The following is a 19456-nucleotide window of genomic DNA, read 5'->3' as shown; positions in this document are numbered from 1 at the left end:
TTGCAGAGACACATTGTAAATGGGTTTCAAACCCTCTGTTATCAAGTTTAATTAATTAGGTAATTACTATTTTATTAATTAGTCATTTAAGACACTTTTTTAATCCAAAGTTACCTACATAAACTAAAAAGTGAACTATGATTCAACAACTGTTGCTGCAGAGTCACTTACAATAGGACCTTGTTTTTACGTTTTGATTTTAAGTCGTTTTACGATTTGAAACAGAACCTCCTGGTATCAATCCCTTTTCAAACCACACATTTTAAATCCACAGAATTCTTCAAGTCTCTGCTGTTGTCCTTTTCTCCCAATCTTGATGAGTATAACCCTGATATCCCAGAATGGAGAGACGATGTCAGTAAAGTCATTAAGAAGGCTCTTGTACAAGTAAGTGTGCTAAGCAGCAGATTTCACAAGGTATTATATACCCGAGGCATAGCTTTGAACGTTAAAATGAAAAAATTATGAGATGCAACTCCTGCATGAAAGGCTTTTATCTGCATTCTCAGTTCTGGACACCAGCTCAGGGATATTTGTTTGCCTTTGCTGGTCTCTACCTGAACATTCTGCTGTGAAGAGTAGCCTATTACATGAAAGGGTGAGGAGGTCAGTCCATCCCACTGGCAAACTAAACCACATTCAGAATGGAGGTTTTCCAGAGCAGAAAATGTTAGTTCAATAAACTGCTTCACTCTGTCCCTTTCCAGTTCCAGTGCATGTTCAAATTAAGAGGGTATACATTCACTCTGTTGTAGTTTCTTTTCAGGGTGCAAACTAAATGTTATTCTTTTTGGGACTGTACAGTCACTAGCTATTGTAAATGCTGCTCAGAAAGCTTGCATTAATATATCAAAAAGTGTATTTGGCTACATGAATGCAACTCATTCTGGTTCATTGTTCTAACATGAAATTCTAGTCCTATGATGGAACAAAATAAATATTTGCATCCAGAGTAGCGAAAACACAGATTAGCTGCATTAATTAGGAAGATATTTACTGTAAAACATAAAATAAAAAACCTTTACTATTTCCATTTTATAATCAACTATACTGAAGCCTAACACAGACTTCAAATATAAACCCTACCTAATTCTAAACCAAATTCTAAACCTGTGTTTAAGTACATTATGTTTACAGGTGAAGTGAAATTATTCATGATAATTAATTGGGATTTTTCTAAATGATCTGTTCACATGTATTTCTTGTAAACTGCAAACATATGCAGAGTCTCGTGTGCTGCAAATGTGTGTAATGTTTTTTTTTTTTTTTTTTCACTTTAATTGTGGAATGGGCTTCTCTTTTATAAATAAATCAACACAAGCCAATATAAAATTTTATAAAATAACTTCATCTTGGGTTATATTGTATATGCTTTTTCACATCTCAAATTGAGATTAATTTGGTTCTCTTTACAGTGATTATTCCCATTCCCTGGCATGTTTACCAGCAGACACCAAGGGAGTAAATAAATAATGATCAGGGCACCCTTTACGGTCCAGGCCCCATCTTCAATATTGATCATGGGAATATCTGAGTGTTTCCATTGAGGTGGCAGTGTACTTCGGCCTCAAGTTAGTTACACGTCTCTGAGGTGATTTATTTTATAATTGCCAATGCAGTGAAGAGCAATTTACGAAATAAACATTGCAATTCAATCATTCCACCCAAGGCTTTTGAGCTGACATTAACGCTTCTGAAGCCGTGTGTCATGTTAACTTTGAAATATTTGGCTAAAGTCATGTTAATGGTCTCCTTCCCAGGCCAGCCAACATTAAAATAAAATAAACAAATAAACGTCTTGCAGTTTAAAGGCATTTAAAAAGAAGAAGTAGTGTCCAGCCTGACTCAAGGGTTGTGACTTGTATGTTACAATACTGTGGTACCAGCTTCTGAAAGTTTCACCACAAGGGTGTTCTCTTAGGCACAGTGTTCTCTTAGGAGGTGTTCCTATACAAAGACTACTGTATTTATTTTAAAAAAAAAAGTTCCATAACATTAAGACTTATTTAGTTGTTTATTTTTAATTCAAAATATTTGGATGAATAATAGAAAATAAGTACAGTATGCAAATAGTCTAATATAGTGCTTTTCACATTTAAAACTTGTCACTCAAATCTAACACGTGTCCAGTGGTACATAGTCCCAGCTCTAGAAGACAGATATGAAATCAGACTTGAGTCAAATGCATTTGGCATTCAGAGGTTATGTGCTTAGTGGCCCATGCTATAATAGAACAACATAACTCAGAATACCTTTGAAGTTTTTCCAAAAGTTCTTGAATTGAATAAATACCTTTAACCAGCTGTGGTATTTGGTATACAGAAATAAGGGTTTTGTTGAAACAATGCGATGACTTTAAACCTGGGGACTACACCTGCATGTGAAGGGAATAATCCATATATGCCAATAATGAAAGCAATTTAAGGAACATGAGGAAAATTATTTTACTAACATGTTAAGAAATGTTAATGAAGAAACCTGATGTGCATTTGATTGTGTGTATTATATATTGTCATTGATATATATATATATATATATATATATATATATATATATATATATATATATATATATATATATATATATATATATATATATATATATATGTCCCAGTGGATGAAGATATAAAGTATGGCTAAAATAAAACATTTAAAACTGTTTAGTTGGTACACTAGTAATTCTACTTCATGGACATTGATAGCTAATGATAATGACTGTAAGTGCATGCAACTAAATAAGGAGCAGCTTTTAACACAATGGCTCCCATCTTGCCTCACCCAGCAGGTATTGTTATTCAGGTTTGGTGCTTCCTGAAGGAAAGGAGTAAATAGAGAAGATGACATTATATACAGGGCTTAGAAGGATGTTCCTGTTGTGTTTTTGCAGGTGTCTGATTTTCCAGAAGAGCAGCTTTTAGTTGCTGTGCTTCCAGGCATCCCCACTGTTGCTGAGCTTTTTCTTTTACCACTTAACAACCTGACAGAGGAGAGGAAAAAGAACGAGGCTGACTTAGAGCAAGTAAGCACATGCTTTCCATTTGGAGGTCCTGGGTGTTTTCATCTAGTGCTTCCCATCTGGAGGTTCTGGGTGTTTTCATCTAGTGCTTCCCATCTGGAGGTTCTGGGTGTTTTCATCTAGTGCTTCCCGTTTGGAGGTTCTGGGTGTTTTCATCTAGTGCTTTCCATTTGGAGTTCCTGGGTATTTTCATCTAGTGCTTCCCATCTGGAGGTTCTGGGTGTTTTCATCTAGTGCTTCCCATCTGGAGGTTCTGGGTGTTTTCATCTAGTGCTTCCTGTTTGGAGGTTCTGGGTGTTTTCATCTAGTGCTTTCCATTTGGAGTTCCTGGGTATTTTCATCTAGTGCTTCCCATCTGGAGGTTCTGGGTGTTTTCATCTAGTGCTTCCCGTTTGGAGGTTCTGGCCAAAAGTTTTACATCACCCTATATAATTAATTAATTTTGCTTCATAAAGTCAAATGAAAACTGCTGAATAAATATTGATTTACATACTGCTTTGTAGTTTTCCATATACATAATGAAAAACTGACAACTTTGTTGTTTCTTTGATTACATGGTGGTAAATAAAAGATCTAAATTATGTTCATATAGTTAAAAAAAAAAAAAAAAAAAAAAAGATGTCTCCATCCTACAATTCTAGATGTTGTAAAACTTTTGGCCATCGCTGTACACAGAGCTTAATCTGAAGACAACAAAGATTCAGTATTAAAGAGATTTTGCATTACACATTTGTTTCCTAGCGACCTTGAATGCATTGTGTATGATATCATGGATGTGTTCAATTATTTAAATGACTTTTTCTTCCTAACAGATTTCAAGAATTCTGGTCAGTGCCCTGAATCAAAATGTGGTGGAGTTTGAGCTGAAGCCTGGAGTTAGAGTGATTGTTTATATTACACAACTCACCTTAGGTGAGTCCTAAAATTACCTAAACAGTGAATGGCCTAAACAGTGTTGAATAACGGGGGTGAAAAAGATGAGCAGGACTACAGAGCTAAAGATCTGCCGCTAAGTAGATCATTAAAAAAAAAAATAGCCATTGGAATAAAATCTAGGATAATAATGGCAACAGACGTATGGTTGTCTTAAATGTCTCAGAAAGGAACACAACAAGTATGTGACTAAAAATTGGCTCATCGAGGCCCGTCCCTTGCTAGTTTAACATTAGCCACAGGGCAGCACTTGATAGTTTGTTTTTTAATTAACCCCAGTGTTTAACTTCACCTTGTAAATAACTCCATACATTTATTATTCTATGCATGACAATAAGTCTCACCTTCTGTTCTGAATATGTTTCCATTTATGCCCTTTCTTCCTACACAGAGTGAAGTTTTAAATATTAATATGGATTAACCTGATCTGTAACATCTTGGATTCAGCTTTCTTCCTCATTTGTTTTCTACACTGAAGTGCAGTTTCAGTAGTTACCTTGTTCTCATTGCTCATACTATTTAATATTGATTGAGATTAGCATATGTTCTCTATTAGTGGTGTCTGACATGTGAATTATTCACTTGGCAATACCTTATATTAAGCGTCTCAAATTATTATGTATTTACATAGCAGTTACTAAGTAAATGCATGTGTACTTACACATAATTACAATGTTACTATGCATAATTGCAATGTACTTAAAGTGTAAATCTTTTTTGCACAATATATGTAAGTACACAATTGTAAAGGATCAGGGTTAGAGTTACAGTGTATCATACCAACAGATTTACACGTTAAGTACATTGTAACTATGCATACACGTTGTACTGGTGATTAAGCCTGGCTCCTCATTGGTCATGGCGAATGTCAATCAGCCACCTCTGCTGTCCTGTGAGGTTAAAGGATCTCCCTCCCCCATGGTCACATGGACGAAAGATGGCAGGCTGATATCCCAGGAGTACACAAGCACACAGAGGCAACACTAGCTGCAGTGTCGCCTCTATGGAACATAGAAACCTCCAGCTATCAAAACCACACAGTTTCATGATGCTGTGAGGAATGCACCATTTCATATAGGGATGTTCTGAGAAAGCACGTTTTGTAGTTGTGTTTTCTCCACTTAAAAACATCCCAACCAGAACATCACACAGCCATTCATACTGCCCACCCAAAACATCACACAACCATTCACACTGCCCAACCAGAACATAACACAGTCATTCGCACTGCCCAACCAGCCACTGCCTCACTGTATGTGACCTTGTACAAGTCACTTGTTCTCTGTCTTTCAAGTAAGACATAAAACCAAAGTCCTATTGCAAGTGACTCAGCAGTTGCGATGCATAGTTCACCCCCTAGTTGTTTTGGATAGAAGCATCTGCTAAATGACTAAATAATAATAGCATTGAACTTATGTGTAAGCACACACGTATTTACTACGCAAATACACAGTAATTAGAGGCATTTAACGTAAAGTGTTACTACTTTTTTTTTCACACAACAAACAAGTTATTAGTACTTTTGAGCGCTTGGTTTGTACTTTTTTTTTTCAAACACACCATCTGGCAGTGAGATCATTATTGCTTTTCAGTCAAAACCTAACACTTTGTTGCCATTATATTGCCTTCATAGAGTACCTTTTAAACAAAATAAAAAGCTTTTTACACAGCAAAATGTTCAGCATTCATGCAAGCTTTATTATATAAATATGGGCTCCATCCAGGTGGTTTAAAGAGTGATACAGAAATGGTAAGGGACATTGCATCTGGTTCACAGCCATAATGCACAGTGCGTAGACTGTGTGGATTATTAACAAGTCTGCCATTTGCCATTGCAATATGTGTAGCTGAACTTGTAGAATGATTTCGAATTCTGTGTTCTTCAAGTTGAAAATGAGGGTATCTAGGCTGCATTTGTGTTAACTTACGCCTGTACAGAATTCAACATGGGAAATAAACTGGAAGCTAATTCTAGTTGTATGATTTTCTTGTACATTTTTATTTGTGACTGCAATAAAGCTGAATCAGCTTAGGCTTGTCCTTTGTATATTTCAAACAAATTTATTTAAGTTTTAAACCTGCATATCGGCAACTTATTTTGCTAAATTTTATCTCTGAAGAGGCCTGGTACTTAGAGTGTGTAAAAGTGCATTAGATGCTAAAGCTAGTACATGTGTCACTGGGATTGTTTTTCAATACTGAAAGGTCTTAAGAGGCTTTAAGCTCCTCTTGAAAGGTCAGTGATTTCATACTGTAGGCTGCCTCCCAGGGATACCGAAGTGTAAAGAATGAAAATAAATCATCTTTTTCTGTAATACACCTTGACACCCACCTTCTGACACATCATGATTTGCCTTCCAGGAAACTGAATATCTAGTTCTGGTTGTATCCCACTGTGTCTGTTTATTATCTCTGCACCTAGTTTTTAGAAAGCAGCACACACAGTCCTTATTATTTTCCTAATTGTCTTTGCTGGGCATTATTTTAATCAGATGGCTTTTCAGATCTTGTACATAAAATGAGTTCAGACCTAATGCCATTGGCACTCAAGTGCACCAATCAACAACGAATTGGAGCTGATTTCCTAAAGTTGGCAGACTTGGCTCATAGAATTTTGTTTCTATTCCAAATAAATCTAATTAGTGTTTCTCCTAAGAAGTTTCGACAGGAGTCCCAATGCCACATGAACATTCATGAGTGCAGTTCAAGAGCCTCCATCAAACGCTCAAATCAGCATACATGAACAGTTCATGGGTAACAGGGCAGAGGCTGCTGTAAACAACGACACACACTTGCTCCCTAAACCGCTGCACAAGCCAGACTCATTTGAAGAAGCAGATGAGAATATGAGTCACGGCACCAATGTAACAGGGTTGAAGCCATCCACGAACCCAGCCACCATGTACTCTCGGGTTTCTTAATCGCGGCACAAAACAGCCAGGTTCATCTCACCAGCAGGTGTCCAAATCCAGATGAACATTTAATAAAAAATATTAAATGTATTATGAATAAACTTTCTGGCGTTATTAATATTTGAGTGAAGAATAGTCAAATGATCTGGGAAGCAAAAACTCATTTAATCAAAGCTGGAAGCAATTTATAGAAACACTGAAGTATGACTTTAAGGTACTTGCAGCTCATATTTTGTGTTGCCAGAGTCTGTCAGAAAACATCTCAACCAATACGCATTAGCACTCTAATAATACAGCCTCTTCACGAATAACTACATTTTTCATAAACAACTTATATGGAGGAAAAACAGCTGCTGGTAAATGACCTGACCCTTCTCTGCAGTGCATTTCAAACGCGCCGGATCTTAAATTGCATTTCCAGGACTGTTTTATTAAAGCTCTTGAGCCATAAGAGGGCTTCCCCTTAATCGGTCCTCGTGTTTTTGTTTCTCGGTCCATACTTGACAGAGTTGGCTAAGCTTAGTGCTACTTTAATAAATAATGCAATGATGCATGCAGGCCACCAAAAGAAAAGCATGATATATTTAGCATGTCTCTTCCAAATGCAACCTATATACATTTTAGGAACATTTGGAAGAAATACTCTGACAGGTTTTTATTTTTATTTTTGTATTGTTGTGCTAACAGGGTTTCACAAGGTTGTCTTTGTTTTCATGAAATTAGAACATCACTTATCAATAATTTAGTTAATCTCTTGTTCTGCACTAAACAAAATTGAATGGAAAACATAAAAATAACACAGTAATTTAAGATACTGTCGCATTTGTTTTAGAACCTTAGAATTGCACCCAGTCTCTGCCTTATTAAAATTAGGAATTTTTAAAGCCCCTTGGCCAGCTTGTACAGCATTCTAAGACTACCACCATGGGTAGTAATTCCTTATACTTTTAGAAAGCCTGCAGTATGGCTGCCATTTATTTACTGGAGACAGCAACAGAAAACAAAGAAAATGCATAAACTATCCCTTGACAGATAATATTATTAAATTCACCAATTCTTTTTTCTTTTTAATGTTTATTCCCAAACAGCCATGTAATGTGGAGAAGACAAATGTGACTGACTTCAACTGTGAGGAAAAAGAAATACTGTGCTTTGGGTTTTTTTTGTTTTGTTTTTGCTATAATTAAATATAACTAGTTTCTATATAAACATCAATTCATTTTCCAGGTTTTTAATGGATTTTTATTTAACTCTGCAGGAACTTCTGTTCTTTGGCAGGCTATTTCCAAATTGAAGAAATCCAAAAAGAACTGGAACAAAACTTATTTAGCTTTGTTGCTCAGGGACATTGTGCCCTGCACATTGTGATTTCACTACTTCTCCATTTTGAAAGCTTTTGAAAACTGGAAGCAGATTCAAATACAATTACATCTGCATCAACAAGCGTGGTATTAGGTGGGAGAGCTCCACACGGCTTGGTTTAATCAAACACCTAAAACAAGCTTGCCTACCGTTGAACCCTATATAAGAAAAGCTTGCCTTCTTTCTGAAATGGATACCCCTTAAATTCCACAACATGCCCACTACTTGCTTTTGCAGCATCATGTGTGGTATGTAACATGCTAGTGATATTTTGTCCCGCGAGAATAATAAACTGGCTGATTGTTGAAGAAGCAATTTCACTGCTAGCAATCAGAAAAATAAATTAAAAAAAATATATATATATCCATTGTGTCTTCTAAATTTCATATTGCTACATGCTGTGTGTATATAACAGTCCTTTCAATTACTGCTAACAAGCATTCGTTAACTGTGCCTAGCAGCCCAATAATATTCTGATATAATATATATTATGATCTATGGCAAAAAACGACAATTGATTTGAAGTACACTAGGCAGAATAATAAGTAAACTTGGAGTTCCACTGTTCTTGGAGAAAACAGTAAGCATTACATAACTGAACGCTGAGCAAGGTCATATGTTTAATTCCTCTGTTTCTCTTTCTGTTTCTTCAGCTCCCCTTGTCGACTCCAGTCCAAGACTCAGCAGTTCTGCCATGTTGATGTTGCTGTCAGTTGTATTTCTGGGTTTAGCAGTTTTTTTAATCTACAAGTTTAAAAGGTACGTGAAACCAACACAGTTAAAATCATTAATAACTGTCCATAGTAAGGCTGTAATTCGATTTAGTTCTGGTGACTTGACTTTCCAGAAGAGCAAAACTCAATTATTTTAATCGTATCTCGATAAAGATTGTGGTGATTTAAAAAAAAATGTATTTACTTTGACTGCTATAGCTTTAACCTTTTAAGGTACAAATGACATATGTGTCTCACCAATAAAAATGATTCTAACTTTCTTATTTTTGCAATGAGGTGCACGAAACAAGGTTTGAAATGTACTGGCAGTTTGGATCTGCTCATCCAAATTGTCAGTTTCCTCGTGATACCTCAGTCACTCCCAAATGTATTTTAAGAAAATGTTTGGACAACTTCTCAATTCCTTGTGTACCTTAAGGGGTTAAACCATTACAGGGCCCAGCTTTGAAAGAGAGAGGGCCAGTTGATCTGATTTTCATATCACTGCAGGGCCCAGCTTTGAAAGAGAGAGGGCCAGTTGATCTGATTTTCATATCACTGCAGGGCCCAGCTTTGAAAGAGAGAGGGCCAGTTGATCTGATTTTCATACTGCTGTGTCTTCAAGTAATGGGTAGCCATTTTGAAACTTTCCTTTGAGCAGAAAAATCCCCTGGATAAATATATTTGCGGAGGTCAACCATGAAAAAGAACAAGAGATGATTGGCTCTGTCAGCGAGACCACGCCCACAATTATACTAAGTGAGTTCACTAGTCGCGAGCAACAGCTGGAAAAGGAACTAGAGACCAGGGTCATAGGTAATGGTTTTATATATTTTATGGTTTTTGTAGAACTTCTTGCTTACAAGAAGTATGGTACTATTTGTGTATTGTTATCATTAGCATTGTCTTTACTAATATGCTTACATGCAGTACATACACATACTGTACACATATACACTCTTAATATCATTAAAATATAACCCTATAGAATTAACTAATTTGGTTTCATAAAGTTGATTCTAACATGTTGAATAATGTTATGTTATCATATTGAATTACATACTGCTTTGATGTTTTCCGTAAACTGACAAAAAATGACAAAAAGACATTTCAAAATCTAACATGAAATGCTGTACAACTATTATGGCTTCTGGTAGACTTTTGTGATATAATTTTGTGGTTTCTTTGATTAGAATTATGTTCGTATAGTTTTATTTTTTATTTATTTATTTTTTAAAATTATGTCTCAATCTTAAAATTCTAGGTGACTCAAAACTTTTGGCTAGGTGTATATTCTTATTGCTTTTCCTTGAAAATAATAATGATGCTTAAAATACGGTGTGCAGTGTTGCAGTTTCAAAATAAACATAGGGTCACCTTCAGGGAATTTAAAAGTGAAAGACACAGATATTGGAAAGGAAAGCTATGGTGAAGGAGCAGATCAATAGATTATCCTACTATTCAATAATCAGCCTGTCTGGTTATTATAAGATTTTGTGGTGTACAGAACAATCTATGCCTCCATGATTTCTCTATAGCATTCCAAGCTATAGACAGGACCATTGGGAATCGTGATTAGTGTTGCTGACCTTTAAAAGCCATTTGCTCAGATTGATTTTTAGTGCAGTCTAAGTTGTCATGTTAGGGTACAAAGCCAGCTAAAGGATACTAACAGTTTGGTGAATTTAAGGAGTGTTACATTCTTTTCTGAAAATGTTTCTTACCCTAAAAATATAATTGATTTTCCCTAACCTTTGGGTTCAACATATAGTGTGAACATATCTTACACCCCAAGAGCAAGACCGATGTGTTTATCTATACATGTGTGGACTGACCTTGTGACAAACGGGTTGCAAATACTTTTTTTCCTGAATATACAGGGACACCTTTGTTAAGTCTAGTTTAGCAAGCTTGCAAGTTGCCAGTGACTGCAGTCAGTTCCTTATCATTGAACAAAACCAGGTGTGGAATTCAAAAATATAACAAATGAAGGCCAGAGGTTTAGTGTGTCATCAAATTCATGTATTCATGTATTCTGTTCAAATTTTAGAGCTATTTAAAATGTAAATGATAAAGCACTGTTTGTTTATGTCGAATTAATTAATGCAGGTTTCCAGTTCTTAAAGATCGCGAGAGATGTAAATGAAGGAAGACTACAGTACCTTCCTAATTAACAGCGAGGATCTTGAATGTTGTGCAGTTGGACTCATCCCTTGCTTATTCCTGGTCTTTTTTGTTTGTTTTTTTGTTCTCCAGGAGGAACTGCAACAGATGGAGAGAGCGAAAGCACAAGGGAAATTCCAAACTGCACCAGCGTTTAAAAAACCTACGATGCATCAACGTGTACAGAAGTTTTGAGATTTTGGAGTTCTGTTTTGTAATTCTAAAATACACAGTCAATGTTAATAGTTTTTTAAGGACCTCATTTATAAAGCGTTGCATGGGAGTGACTTGTTCACTAGATATATTCTACTGAAACTCTTTTTGACCTGCAGAATTGTGACTCATAATGGCCAGGCATTGCTGAATTGTACACCTGCAGCCTCCCTGTTGTGCCTAGAACACAGCTCACTCTGGTTTATTTTAATGCTCTAAAGACCAATGTAACTTTGACCTCTTTCTACTGCATTTCCACTTTCACTTGTATTGTCTTCAGTGGTGTTAATAAGGGAATCATTATATTAGTAAAGGAGCTTCAGCTCTGTATAATATCCATGCCCCAGTGTAAAACAGTGGGCTGTTTACTGTATAAGCAAACGCCTAGTCTAAAGTAATGGAACATGATGGATAGATATTCATTCCTATGTTTTCTCTGTAAATACTGAATTTCCCCATAGTGATCTTGGCAAATGAGCACACCAGTATACAATCAGTTTTTGCAGGGTTAAAACACCACATTACCTTAGAAATAGATTTATAAATGAGGTCCCGGACTTGTGCATGGTAAGACTGAGGACACAGATGGCATACTGTAGATAAACAAGTCTGTTGTATATAGATTTTTTCAATTATTATTTCTCTGAAAAACGATAACTGTTACATACATTTACAATAAAACAACAATAAAAAAAAGACTTTTATCTGAAGTTTACACATTTAATCTTTAAAGATGTTTCAGTTGTTTGCCCTGGCTTTAATTTTGTATTATTATAAAATTATTTGGAGCTCTAGTTAATTATAAAAGCATTCATTCATTATGTAAACTGCATTAACTTTCAAAGACTCCCAAGGTTGATTGACTGGTTTTTATGTTTCTATTTATAAACCTGTAATGCATATTTAACTACATTTTTCATTGAAGTAAAATTAATACATAATATAAAATATACAAATAATACACACATAGAAATAATACAGTGATAAATATGTCTTCATTTCAGAATGAAAATACAGGACCCTTAGGGCAACTCGAAAGCCAAGCAAAAATGATCAATTGCTGCTTTTAATGGTTTAGCTGCATAGCCTATAGAGTAGGTTTCAGATGGTTCATTTCTGCTGCTTGTAAAAAGTTGCTAATTGTTTGCTAGGGGGTCATTTTTGATGGTTTTTTTTTTTTCATTAAAAAGAGCCTGAATGATTAGTGGATAAAGATACTCCAATTTAATTACATATGCAAAGTAGAATGGGAAACAAGATTCTACCAATGTTTGCTGAAAATATCCAACCAGGATGAAGTGAGAACAGCAAGCAATCAGAATAATATGTCTGCTTAGGACCAGCAAGCACCAGATGTGTTTTTGCAGAAGAAAGGAGAATGTCATTACACTGACTGCTGACAGGTAATGATGTAACAGGGAGGCAATACAATAGTAGGTCTGGTAATATGCTAGCTGGGGGGAAAAGGCAAAGGAAATAGCATAGCCTAGCATTAAATATACGTGTCCATTGCAGTTCCATTACTGAACAAAAGCAAAATCAATCCGTCCGTCATGATTCCTGAGTGCTGGTTGCGTGCCCCTTTTTAGCAACTGTCTGCATACATTTTATAAATTACAAAAAGCCAACCGGCTAACCAGAACTCAGAATAAGATCTTGTATGTTTAATTTATCCCAGTTACGTCTTTCCAAGGACCCTTGACGTTGCCAGATTGCAACTCATTATAATGACATTTAGCAACCTTTGAAATCAACCTCCAATTATATCTGCTGATCACTCTGCATAGCAGGTGGAAAAGTCTGATTCTCATGGCTGTTTTGCATCTGTAAATAAAAATGCTCACCCCCTGCCACAAAATTAAAAAAAAAATTATAAATACCCACCTGAGGTTGTTTGTGTTTCACTCTTCTGAAACTGTTTTGAAGGGCATAGCAGATATCAAAGCAGATTACTATTTTAATAGAGATTTGTTTTTTAAATGAATCTAAAGATGTATTAGAATCCTTTGTATGCAGCGTTCTGTATACCAGTGCTTTCACATTCCAAACATGTAATGAAAGGCAGGTTGCTCAAAATAAGTTTAGATGTCTTGAAAGCCAGTCATTTCTGTCCACTTCTTGATGACTGGGTTTGCAACATTTTTGAAAGAAAATTAAATATAAATAAATAAATACATTTACTTGTAAAGTACTGAATGAAATGAAATGTTGTGAGCTTCATGGGCACACAATTAAATGTTGTGTCTCAGATGCAGTGGAAGATCTCATTCTCTGATAACTGTCTGTTTGGAAAACTGCCTTGCTTTTTTCCTCAGTGGTCAAAGATCTCCCCCCGAAACGGTGGCCTTTTTAATTTCATTGACTGGTCAATTGGTACCAGAACCAAAAGAAAGGAGAGGTCTGAGACGAGATGTACCTTAAAGTGTGGGTCAGATTAAAAGTTGCATCCACTCTTACTCTCTGTCTTGCACATGTGTATTGAACTTATGTTTGGAGTTAAAGGTCAAACTGATGGTTTTTTTTTTTTCTTTTTTTCTTCTTTTATTAATAGAATTGAGCTTTTTCTGAACTATCATCATTAAAATGTTACCATATTAAATCTAACCTCAATGTAAAAATATGCTTGATTTCAAATGACAAAAACCTGTTGCCAGTAAGATAATGCCATCTGACCTTTCATTGAGTACAAACTCCGAATAGCTTTTAGCACTGAAGATACTAACTGGGTTGTGAATATTGCATTGGCTGGCTTTCTTCCTCGTTCTGTGAACCTGCTGTTTTTGATGTATCACACTGACAAGTGTTGACAAAAACAGCCCTAGCAATGTATTGTTAGTGTGCAATACATTGTGGTTTTCCAGTTTTAGATCTATAATGGGAATTGCACAACACCACAAAGAAAATAACCACAGGCTAAATAATATTTTAACACAATTACTTTACAGTAATGAAAGAGACTTTCAGCACCTGCTTTTACTACAGCTTCATGGTTGAAATAATGGGACTTGTGGGCAAACAGTTGCAACATTATTGTACACACAAACAATTAATGCATGCATCTTCATATATATTGTTCTTGGGGTTCTTGTTTATTTGGATATTTCTATTGTAAAGAGATTGTCATTTTGAAATTGTTGAAAATAAATGTATTTTTGTACATCGGACGGCATGCTGTTTGATTTTTTCCCCATACAATATGAAAGGACCCTTTCTGGCATTTCACTATTATTTTTTTTACAAACCAAAATGCAATACAGAGATTTGCATGCACTGTCACATGTTTGATTTTCATAACTTTGTTGCACAAATTTGAATTTTTTTTAATCAATTGACTACACCGTACTAACTGTTAATTCTAACTAAAATACATGCATTTCAGTGCTATGAAAATAAAATGGATATTTAGTAATACAATATTGTATCGAGCCACATGAGTATATACATTATAAAGAAATAGCTTCTAAGAGACATTGGCCCATTAAATATACAATTATAGACAAAAGTTTACATACCCCAAAGGAAATGTATAGTTTTTAGAAATTTCTCGAAAACAAATAATTATAGGAAAACCTTTTGTAGCAAAAGTTTTGCTTTTGTGGATGAGGAAAAACAGTTAGAAGAAATATATTGTAGTCAGCATTTTTTTTTTTTTTTTTTTTTTTTTGCAAAACTCAAAAAATGTTAACCCTTTGATGCTATGATAGTATTGTTTATAAGGTACTAGACATTTCAATATATGGAAACCCCAGTTCCACTTGCAGACTATTCACTGAATATTTTTGGCAGTCAATATCTGATTTTTATTAACTTTTCTCATAATTCTTCTACTTGTTCATGGTGAAAGAACCTTCTTTCTTCCAGACCACAGGAGCATTGTGATAGTACCATAAGTCTTGTACTTCTTGATAATAGAAACAATAGTTGAAATTGGGATACTCAAATGATTGGAAATCTTCTTGTATCCTTCTCCAGCTTTATTACAATAAATAATTTGCTGCCTAAGTTCTTCAGATAGGTCTTTACTTTTTCACATATTGAAGTATTGGTAATGACAGCAACCATCCTATGCCTAACCCTTTTATACTCTCTAAGAATGTTCTCCTACAATCCAGAGTTTTCTAGACTTTTCTAGAATTGTCATTATATTGAAATTTCTAGCACCTTGCAGACAATACTATCATAGCATCAAAGGGCATGAATACTTCTGAATTAGCATTTTTTGAGTTTAAAAAAAAAAAAAAAAATGCTGTGTACAATAAATAACGGTAGACATCTATTATTTGTAAAAGCAAAACTTTTGCTACTGAAGATTTTTTCTATAATTATTTGTTTTTGAGAAATTTCTAGAAATTATACATTTCCACTGGGGTATGTAAACCTTTGACTACAGCTGTATATGTTATATATGGTGACAGTTTTCTAAATAAATTCCCTTTTTCCATTGATCGTGTCCCCTTTGTCAAGACAACTTTTGCAACTTAAAATCAACATTTGTATTTGAAAATGAAAACAGCTGAATTTTGGTATTCTGTCTTGCCCTCTGAGACACTTGGTGCCAAGTCAAATCTTCCTTTCAATGGACGTTCCATTTTGTCTCAGTGGTAACTGACTGAAAATAGAAACCATTAAAGCTATGAAGGGAAAGAGAGGTTGCACTTCACATTAAGTTGCAGTTATTACACAGATGATGTGCAATTATAATTCAACCTCTTACGTAATGATAAAATGCATTTTATTTATCTTTATTAACTGAATGGATTAACTTCTTAAGAAGCAAAACCAAGATCCACGATATTAACTAACATGTGTAAAGATGTATTAACGGGGTTACTTATAGCTGATTCCTTAAATCGGACCTGTCATGCTCTTCCATTTGATATGTGGGTGCAATTTTGCAAAAATGTTACTTCAAACATGCGTTTTCATTTTTAAAAATGATATCTGGGACCATACCAGCTCAGGCAGACTGCTATACTGGAAACTTCCGAGGTCACTTCACCTGGAGAGATAAATGCATTATACACCTTTAAGTCTCCTTTTGAGTCCATTCCAGTCATTATCCAACCAGCTGCTTCCTCTAATGGTGACATACTTTGAATCTCAACACATTGCTGAAGTGTGTTGACCAAGAACATTCATGTGTAGAAGACAGACAGACAGACAGCCTGAATGCTGTCTGTGAGCTTTCTTTAATCCTAGTGTGGTGTCAGATATTTTCTAATATGCATTTACTGTACATGGCTAAGGGGTGAAATATGCAGAGTCACTTACAATAGGACCTTGGTTTTACGTCTCATACTTATTGGATGCTGTTTTTTAATGGAAGTGCATGGTATTGTTCTAGCAGGATTTCATTAGTTATAATAACACCTTTTTTAATTATCAGTAGTTTTTTAATTTTTTTACAGTAGTTGTGTGTGTGTGGAGGGGAGATGAGATTGAAAGTGCTAGATTAATTTGCACTGGGAGAAAAGAATGGCTTCAGTGCATTGTTCATTATAAAAGCCAACCCTTCCTACTGTATCTGCTTATCCTTATCTCAAGGCTGCTGACATGAAAATTGAATTCCTGCTGATGACTATTGCTCCAGAAGCTTACAGTAACACAGAATTCACCGGATGAGGATTCCAGAGAATGTCTGGAATTAAAGTGAGCTGTGCTAACTGGGATTATCTCTTTGTTTTGAAATGTTGCTGTACGGATAAATGACCCCTGTCAGGAAAGATGGGAGCATTGTCATTTCAGAGCTCTACCCATGGGACTGTGTTCAGCGGCCTTGAAAATAAATTCAAATAGGCTTCCTTCAATGGCACTTTATTTTACTTTTACAGACTGGTCAGTTGGCAGATGAGATTCCTGCATGGAATGAATATCCTGGGATACAAAGTGGCACAAACAACAGCATTGCTCTTTATTCACCAGGGAAAGCGCACAACAACCTCATTATGCAAGGGGTCAGATTAATCTCAGGCCCTGTCTCTCCCTCTCACCCTGTGAGCTTGATTCAATGCATTGCAGATGTATTGGAATACTCGATGCATACTCTAACACATGGCCTGTGCTGAAGGTGACTGATAGACCTATAATCCACTTAGAGAATCATTGCAGGTGTGTGTGTGTGTGTGTGTGTGTGTGTGTGTGTGTGTGTGTGTGTGTGTGTGTGTGTGTGTGTGTGTGTGTGTGTGTGTGTGTGTGTGTGTGTGTGTGTGTTTGTGTGCTGTTTTCTAATGGGATACCAGGACACCACTTAAATGTCTTTTCTAACTTTCAGTGAGAATGAAGGTGATATGCTTCAGAGGTCATGAGCAATGACAGAAGAGTGGGAAAAGTGGATTCTATATAGAAATACTGGATAATGTCTCCTAATAGCCCCAGCACCCACCCCAGTTCTTCATTACACATAATAATGACACTGTTATCTTACTTTGAGTTTTGTATACCCAATTCTTACTCTTAAAATACTTTTGACGTCATTATCCATCCACTACCCATTTGTTTTTTGTTCAGGTACAGCACTTTATCTCAATATACTGCACTTTACCTGCAGGTTAAAGTCTCTATTTATACTTCTATAACTGACTCATTAGATTTGTGATGTATTATGAAGGTAGTAATTCTAAAAATGGCACAGCTACAATACAGTAATTGTTTGCCAGACATATTGTATCTTGTATTCTATTCAAAGTCCCAAATATTTTTCACCGAAAACAGCATCTGGGAAAAAATAAATAAATAAATAAAATAATTCAGTAGTTCTAACTGTTGGTGATAATTAATAAAAAACATATAGTGGTAACACTGCACATTAAGGTGCTGCTTATTAATGTTTTATAAATGTGTTATAAATATATACCAGATGCATAATAACTATGCTACAGAGTGTTAATAAAGCATTGTACCTAGTTTATAACCATGCAATAGTCACAGACGGAATTACGATTAAACATCCCAAAGTAGAATAGGTGGCTAAAAACTGTGCCCTTTATAAGTCATGTATTCCCTCTATGGCTTTTGCTTTGTTATAAACCATCTATAATGCTTTATTAACACTATGTGACATAGTTATTAAGCATAGATTATATATTTATAAAACATTAGTAAGTAGCACCTTATCCATATGTTAGTGTTACCCATATGGTTAATATAGTAATATAATCCTGTGGACTGCATGTGAGCTGCTTTCTCTGATGCTGTAGCTCTGGGCTGGCTGCACAGTGGGTCTGCAGAAAAGAAGTGGTCAGCTGAAAGCACACACAGCGTGTATTCGTCTTCTCCACTCCCAAGTCAGCACGGGGGTGGTAGCAGTAACCTGAGCCTAATAATAATTGGCTATTTTAAATTGGGAGAAAACCTGGGTAAATATAGACTGTATTTTTTAAATATCTTTTAAAAAATATTAATTATTAATTTATTCATAATGCACCACCATACATGCATGTTACTAAATATTGAGCATGTTAGGAAAACGGTAGCTTTATTAAAACATGCATGGGTAAGGAAGTGAATAATTCAGCAATGGGATCTGGCATAATGAACTTAATTACCTTCATTAATATCTGCTAGCATGAGCAAAGGATAACAATGACAAATGCAAGTGGTCTGGGTGAGTTCTTTTCTGTAATGGATTTTTTATAGTTGACACGTAAACCTGTGATCTTCATAAGTTACTAGCGCTAGATTTAGATTTCTTATGCATTTGCTTAGAATTCTGTTTTTTCTGCCTGCTGCCAGAGAGCTAACAGTAATACAATGCTACTTTCCTTGGCTCTCTGTGTCATTAAATCCTATTAAAATCACTTATGTGATGCTTAGTCCCCCATTATAAAAGTAGAAGGCTGGGGTTTCAAAGGTTGCATTATAAAGAAGGGCAGTATGTACATGTTTATTGTGGAAATGAATGAATAGGGGGGCAATCCTGAAATATATTTTTGTTTGGTACTTGCAAGTATTCTTTCTGTATCATTATTGCAGTGGCTACATATTCAACTTACAAGATGGGGCATGGGAATAAGTACCTGTGTGCCATCATTTGAGTAAGAACCATGTTTGCGGTATCATAACGCTCTCCACAAATTGAAAGTGCATCATACCTTTTGTGAGTTACCTCCGAGGATGTTCTTTGTAATGGAATTGCATTCTACAAGA

At 35.5% G+C, this 19456-nt stretch overlaps 1 protein-coding gene across 1 annotated transcript in view; it reads left to right on the top strand.

The window, feature by feature from the left end:
* Nucleotides 1-14379, top strand: part of LOC121325192 (VPS10 domain-containing receptor SorCS3-like) — a 133460-nt gene extending 119081 nt beyond the window's left edge. The window contains exons 22-27 of the mRNA XM_041267524.1: nucleotides 275-387; nucleotides 2887-3018; nucleotides 3828-3927; nucleotides 8876-8981; nucleotides 9597-9751; nucleotides 11192-14379. Of these exons, the coding sequence (XP_041123458.1) occupies nucleotides 275-387; nucleotides 2887-3018; nucleotides 3828-3927; nucleotides 8876-8981; nucleotides 9597-9751; nucleotides 11192-11256 (671 nt within the window). The 3' untranslated portion in view covers nucleotides 11257-14379. The remainder of the gene's footprint in view (nucleotides 1-274; nucleotides 388-2886; nucleotides 3019-3827; nucleotides 3928-8875; nucleotides 8982-9596; nucleotides 9752-11191) is intronic.
* Nucleotides 14380-19456: the final 5077 nt, after the last annotated feature.

Source organism: Polyodon spathula, chromosome 13 (assembly GCF_017654505.1).
Source record: "Polyodon spathula isolate WHYD16114869_AA chromosome 13, ASM1765450v1, whole genome shotgun sequence".
In the NCBI taxonomy this organism is placed as follows: domain Eukaryota; kingdom Metazoa; phylum Chordata; class Actinopteri; order Acipenseriformes; family Polyodontidae; genus Polyodon; species Polyodon spathula.
Note: the sequence above shows the minus strand (reverse complement) of the source record. Positions and strands in the feature narration are given on the sequence as shown.